General features: G+C 23.0%; 1 protein-coding gene across 1 annotated transcript; it reads left to right on the top strand.

The window, feature by feature from the left end:
• Positions 1-807: 807 nt before the first annotated feature.
• On the top strand, positions 808-7,470 carry LOC145831657 (uncharacterized). Its single transcript, XM_082938966.1, has 4 exons — positions 808-1,422; positions 3,245-3,380; positions 3,558-3,737; positions 7,124-7,470. The coding sequence occupies exons 1-4, from the start codon at positions 808-810 to the stop codon at positions 7,468-7,470; spliced, it is 1,278 nt and encodes a 425-aa protein (XP_082795092.1).
• The last annotated feature ends 332 nt before the right edge of the window (positions 7,471-7,802 follow it).

The raw sequence follows: 7,802 nt of genomic DNA, 5'->3' as shown, positions 1-7,802 counted from the left end.
ATAGTAACAAAGTACATAAGTATTACTGTATTTCTTATACAACATTTTTACTACTTTTTTCTAAGTAATTTAAATCTAAATCAATAAAAACATAACTTATTATTTTAGTTTGTTATTTTCGTTCTTTAGATCATCATTGTAATTTTTATACTTTAGATAAAATGATTTCTATAAATATTTTGAAAGATTTTTCTTCTCATTTTTAATATTAAGGAGCTTAAAAGGTTTATAAGTTTGTAACGTTAGAATACTTTAAACAAATTAACTTATTATCATTGTTATATAAATAATTTTGTGATAATAAAAAAGGGAAGTGTTTGGATTAAATACAGTAAATATATATTTATAAACAGTTTCATTTATATTATAATTAGCAATATAAGTTTAGCATAAAAATAACCTACTAGTTTTGATAAGTTAAAACAAATGTTATACGACATGAACAGAATGTTACTGAATTCATTATTAGAACCAATCTCGTTACAGTATAATATGTACCTTTAACCTTTTTATGTTTCATTTTGTTTAATCTACAATTTAGCTTGAATTTTAAATAATTTAAAATAATATTAACTTGCTTTTGTATCGTTTACATTTACTTTAAAATATTTTCAAGGTTTTAAAATAGTTTATTTTGAATGTAACAAATAACTAACTGAGCTAAAATTGTTTTGATTTCAGTTTCCTTTAAATATATATTTATAATGTACATAAAATATATTATAAAGTCTTTTACTACACTTTTATTTAACTTTAGTTAATTTGTAATTTATCAACAACAATCTTCTAATTATAGTATTTTCAAGTATGAATTCTGCTCAAACTAGTTCCATGTCTTTTAATGACGTAAAGAAGCAAGTTTGTGATATTTGTGGGAAATATTATAAGTCCAAATATAATCTAGCTGTACACAAAAAAGTTCATTCAGGGGAAAATATGTACAATTGTCATGATTGTAATAAAAGTTTTCAATGGAAATTTAGTTTGATAAAACATCAACTTACTCATTCTGGTTTAAAGATCTATCAATGTGATGTTTGTAAAAGATGTTTTTCACAAAGATTTACTTTAAAACAGCATACAGTAGTTCACACTAATGACAAACCATTTAAGTGTAAGCAGTGTGATAAATGTTTTACTCAAAAAGGAAACTTAGCAAGACACATGTTGATACATAGTGGTCAGAAAGATTTTCAGTGTGATGTTTGTGAAAAGAAATTTTGGCAAAAAAGTGGTCTGAAACAACACATGTTGGTTCATACTAAAGAAAAGCCTCAGGAATGTAATATTTGCAAAAAGAAGTTTTCACAGAAATCAAGTTTAAATACTCGCATCAGAATTCATACAGGAGATAGACCTTTTGGTTGTAATATTTGTGGAAAAAGATTTACAGCTGCTTCAAATAGGAATATACATTTGCATGTTCATCAAAAAATTAAAAATTCGGTGTCATATTTTTAGAAACTTTTAGAAAAATTTGACTATACATTATATGATGTTATGAATTTAGAATAACAAATTTATTAATAAAATTTTAAATTAGATGTAGGTTTACATGATTAAGTAATTAAGTTTTATATTGTGCATAGCTTTATAATTATAGTACGTACTTTTTAGAAAATTGTTCAAAATCATAAGCAATAATTACTTAAGGCACTCACTTGACTTTTTAATTTTCTTTCGCATAACTTAAATCACTTAATAAATTATCATTACTTTTATTTTGTTTTTTTTTTCTAGTTAACAGTGGATATAGCTTTAAATCCTTATATAAAAAATTGCAGGACTGATACTAAATTAGAAATTTAGTAGTTCTACATTTTTCATAAATTAATACATTGACGTGCATATTAACCTTTTTGTCTATCAACTGTAATATTAGACGATCATAACACGAAAGTTTATTAAGGACAATATTTAAGCGTATTTTTTCGAAAATTTGTGTCAGTAACCGAAACGAAATCCATAAAAAATACATTAATACATATATTATAAAACAAGTTATAGTAGAAAGTTTCTTAGTTTATCGGTTTTTCGTAGTTTTGTATAAAATTTCTATAACTTATTTCCAGATTGATTTTAATATTTAAATTTTTTTACTGAAATTTTATTAAATCAATTTTAATTATTAAAATCATTAATAAAACCATACAAATATGCTTAATAATTACTTCATGTAAGGTTGACCAACCTACAAAAACATTATTTACTTTTATTTTATAAATTGTTAGAAATTAACTAATTAGTTTTAATAAACAAATAAAAGTCTCGAAAATCTTAAAAATTAATACTATCATGGCGAAAAAAAAAATTGTACTAATTTTTTTGCTATGTCTGATAAACTTATTAAAAACTGTAATGTTATATTTTCTTTTATATTTTTTGTTGTAATAAGTGTGAATCTAGCTATTAATTTTATTATCGCTATTTAACTATGAACTTCAACGTCAAATTCAAACTTGAAGTTTGTTTAATAAATAATACGCACTGTGCAGTTTGTAAAAAGAAATCTCACTGAGAAAACACTCAACTTCATATGTTACACCTGCTTAATGATAAACCGTTTACATAAGAAATTTTTAAATTTAAACCTTTTAACATAAGGTTTGAATATTTGTTGTTTCTTTTCTATCATTATTAGTTGTTTCTGAGATTAAGTATTTGAACTAGTCACCAAGTAATAACAGAAAGTGTTTAAACTAAGTAAATCTTCAAATTTTATTGTACTATCATTCCTCTATTCTTCTTAAATCTAATTAAAGTTTATAACACTGTGAAAATAAAAATTACTTTTTATGATTTTAAACAGATTAAGAATTCTTAGTCCATCTACTTATATTTTCTAAATAAATTTTAAATCTATTAAAAACAACATCACAACTTATTTTATTAGTAAATAGATTAAGAGAAATTTTACAACTAACTATACCTATGATTAAAATAAATTTTTTCATAAAAAAAATTTTTTTAAATAACTACAGAAATTGTTTATAATAAAGATTTTTTTTAGATGTAAGAACAGTTTGTTCGATTAACTACCTTTTTAAAACTTGATAAGGGGCTTAAATGGTTATTGCAAACTTGCTTTAAATGTATGATTATAAAATACTTACTATAATTGTAATACATAGTTTCTGAAATATTAAGGATGTTAACTGATGAAAAAACTTAATGAGTTTAAAGGATCGAGTCCAGTATATTTGTGAAATTTGTGGGAAAAAGTTTAAACGCAAGTCTCCATTAGTTGCTCACAAAAGAGTTCACTCTGGTGAAAAAACCATATAAGTGTAATAATTGTGATAAGAGTTATGCAAGAAAATCTTATTTAAATAGACATCAACTTACTCATTCTGGTTTAAAGATCTTTCTATGTGATATTTGTAATAAATGTTTCACATTACGACATGTTTTAAAACGGCATAAAATAGTGCACACTGATGATAAACCGTTTAGTTGCGAACAGTGTGATAAATGCTTTAGTCTCAAAGGGAACTTAAAAACACACATGTTGACACATAGTGGTAAGAAAGATTTTTAATGTGAAATTTTGCGGAAAGATGTTTGCTCTAAGTCATCAACTAAAAAACACATGTTGATTCACACTAAAGAAAAACCTTATGAATGTGAAGTTTGCAAGGAGAAGTTTTCACATAAAGGTAATTTAAACGTTCACTTAAGAACTCCTATTAACGATAGGCCATTTGGATGTGAAATTTGTGGAAAAAGATATACAACAAGTTAAAGTAGGAATAGACATTTGCGAACTCATCAAAAATAAAATTGATTAAGAATAGAAATAAATTTTTTTAAGAGAATTGTTTAGTTAATGAATAATCAAACATTTTTAATTTTACTCTATATAAGTTTGCATATAAGATGTGACTCATAACTTGTAAAAAGATTTTTGGTTATAATTGTTATTTTAATAATTTTAATGAAAAATACTAAGATAAACGTAATATTATTTGTTCGATAAGTTTTTGTATGTAAAAAAAAATGTATCGTATTAAATAAAGAGTTGTCTAAAATGACTGCCTAATTCACTTTATCTTTTGTTGAGTAGATTTATGAATAATTATCGCTGTGTACTAATTATAATAAATTACTTAACTGAGTTATTTAGATGTTATATATATTAAGTTCTAAATATTTTTTGTAATTTTGTAGTGTATTTTCTAAGGAACCTTAAAAGATTTCTAGTAAATAAAACACGCAGCTAAACATTTGAAATAAGATTTTTTTAAAACATACTGTAAAAAATTATTTAAGAACAAATTGTCATTTTTAAAAACCAAAACTTAAAATAAAAATGGTTAAGTACACTATATAAAATAGTGACGTTTACTCTCTTTACCTCAATAAGGCAAGCTTTTTATAATCGAAATCTTTTTATAGATAAATTAATGTGCAGGTCGAACTTAAGTTTTTAAAGTATCGTGAAAAAATTAAAATAGGTATGTAAAATGTTAATAATATTGTAAAAAATTAAGAAAAATTATGTCGCGAATAATTGTGTAGAATATTAAATTTTACAAAGCAAGACAAAATATTTAACACCTTCGTTGACTAATTTGAGTAAGAAATGTAAGCTTCGTTGGCTAAGTTTAAACTGAGTCGAAAAGCGAAAATTATTTATATTTAACAAACATCTGGTTTACCAACTAGTTTTAATTAAATAAGTTTTACAATAATAGTTTACGACTATTTCAAGATTGTTATTATTATTTTTTAAAACAAAAGTTTGTTTTTGATTTTAACTTGATCTTTAGCTAAATCATTTTAACTAGATCTATTTCGGCTAAATTATTAAATTACATATCATAGAGTGTGTTTTTATATTTTTAAAACAAATTAATTACTTATTCTATTTAGTACTTTTTTTATTTCTTATACTAGAATTTAATAATACATGTCTGCTTCATAATGTAAAGCAAAACTTATGAGTTTTTAATATTAGCAGAACTTATATTTATACTTAAAATATTTTACTATGAGTTTGAGAAGTAGATTACTTATTTAGATTACAAACCAATAAACTGTTTTAGTAAAACATCAGTTTTAAAATAAAAAGCACATTTTTTTACATACTTTCAGCTAAAAACTGATAAATAAAACTCATACTTTAATGAAAGGAAAAAGTTTATAATACGTCTTTTGAAATGTTTGTACAAATATGTTTTTTTCTACTTTATATATTTTTCAAAAAATTAATTTATATTCAATATAAACATCTATTTTCAACATGTAGATTTTATTAGATTTTTTTGTTTAATATTTACTTATTTTAACAATTATACTTAAGTTTAGTGTTCTGCAACAGTTTTTTGGTATGCAGTAATTTTTGACTCATTAAGGTGAACAACCTAGTTTAATTGTAATCAAATTAAATTTGATAGAATACAATAAATACACTTTTACAACAATATGATTTTCAACATTAAATAAAATAGGCTCCAAAGTGATTTAAACACTACTAACAAATAAACCTAGTACAAACCTATAACAAACATAATGAAAAAAAGTTTTTCTAAAAATTAACAATTCTTTTGTGACACTCCAGTAAGAAAAAAAAAAGGAAACAATATTACACATGGTAACGCTTTTTTATTTTATTATTTTTAAACCTTAAATGAGCTAAAATTCTTGAACTATTAAACTTAATTATTTTATATCTTCTCTGCGGTTTGCTAACACAAGCGAACTACAACTATAAGATTTAAATTAATGTTTTACAAGGAAACTTTTATTTTACATTTACACATAGTAAAAACAATTTGTTTACATAACCTCATGTATGCAAACAAAATTTATTTGTTTAAACGGTGTATATTTTTTTAATAAGTTGTTTTTTGTAAGTTTCTTTTTGAATATTTTCAAAAAAATGTTAATTAGAACTTTAAATTTTTTTACTTTAAGTTTATTTCTATACTCATTCATATAAATTGATTCTAATGATAATTTATTAATAACTATGTTTATTTCGACAAAAACTTAATCTTTCTTACAATTGTTTCTTTTACTACAACAAACCAAGGCTTACAGATTGTAGTTTCGACTTATCGTTGTAGTGAATTATATTGTGCAATGAGTTACAATTGTTTTGAATGTTTTATAGTTGATTGAAAATACGTTTCTAATACACATATTAAAAAAATAATTTCAATAATCGTTTTATTAGATTACCTTTTTTGTCAGTGTAGTTAATATGATTTAATGTAATACTACTTTAATGTTAAAAACAAATAGAGTTACACAAAAGCTTATTTATTTAACTTTGCAAAGTTTACTAGCTCCATATATTTTTATTTAACTTTACTATTTTAAATTACTTACATTTAAAATATTAAAAAGTTTTACTAATGACTTAATTTAAATTATATACTCAAACAAACTTGTATAGATTAAACAAACTAATTTTACTGTTATTTTAGTTTTGTAATTAGTAGGTAATTAGGTAATTATTAGGTATGACTTTAGATATAAATGCTTAAATTCTAAGGATAAGTATTTAAACTCATTATGAATTAGTAACAGAAAGTATTAAGAATAAGTAAATACAAGCTACAAAAAATGAATGTACTTAAACTCAACTATTCTTTTAAAACATAACTTATATGTTTAAATATAAGTAAGCTTTTAATTATTTATTAATAAATTTTTTTAAAGATTTTTGAATAAACTGAAACTATTTTTGTCCGTTCTATTTATATCTTTACTTTAGCCCGTATACAAAAGATGATTAAAGTTTGAAATCAATAAAAATAAACATCTAATGTATTTGGTAGTACATAAAATAAAGGTAACCTTTATAAGTAGCATAAATAGGAAAAAAAGAAAAGTTTTTCAATGAACAAAATTTTCTTTAATATAAATAAATGCCTGTAATAATTGTTTAAACTGAACTTTTTATTTAATACTAAGATAGTAGTTTAAATTAATAAGCTTTTAAAATTTGACATAAGGCTAAAGAAAGTTAATTTAAACTTACACTAGGCGTATGATAACAAAGTATTTATTATATTAGTAATACATTTAATTTTTATTTTTTATAGTGTTTTTAACTTATAAAGGATGAATGCTGATCAAACTATCTCAGTAAGTATAAACGATTGAATCCGGCAAGTGATCTTTGGTGAAAAGCCATACAAATGTGATGTTTGTAACATGAGGTTTGCAAGAAAAAGATTTTTGGCACAACATAAGCTAACTCATTCTGGTTCAAACATTTATCAATGTGCTGATTGCGAAAGATTTTTTGCTAGAAGACAAGATTTAAACCGCCATGCAGCAGTTCACACTGATGATAAACCTTTTAAGTGTAAACAGTGTGATAAAAGTTTTACTCAAAAATCTAACTTGACAAGGCACATGTTAATACATAATGGTAATAAAGATTTTCAATGTGAAGTTTGTCAGATGAAGTTTGCTCTATATCATCATCTGAAACAACACATGTTGACTCACACTTAAGAAACGCCTTATGAATGTTAAGATTGTAAGAAGACGTTTTCACAGAAATCTCATCTAAACACTCATGCTAGAATGCACACTGAAGATAGACTACTTGGATGCGATTTTTAATATAAAACATTTTCAGATAGATCAAATAGAAACACACACTTTAAAATTCATCACAAAAAATTTAATTGTTGAAATTGAATGTTTTTTAACAGTTTTTAATGATTAAAACATTTTATGTTTTTTGATTATATAAAAGTTAGTAAAATATGACTTATGACTTATAATTTTGATCATTTCTAAATTTCATTATAAAACTTTTTATTTGTTATAATGAAATTCTA

This window comes from Thalia democratica, chromosome 3, assembly GCF_965202585.1.
Source record: "Thalia democratica chromosome 3, ktThaDemo2.hap1.1, whole genome shotgun sequence".
Lineage (NCBI taxonomy): Eukaryota > Metazoa > Chordata > Thaliacea > Salpida > Salpidae > Thalia > Thalia democratica.
This window is presented reverse-complemented; position numbering and strand designations above follow the sequence as displayed.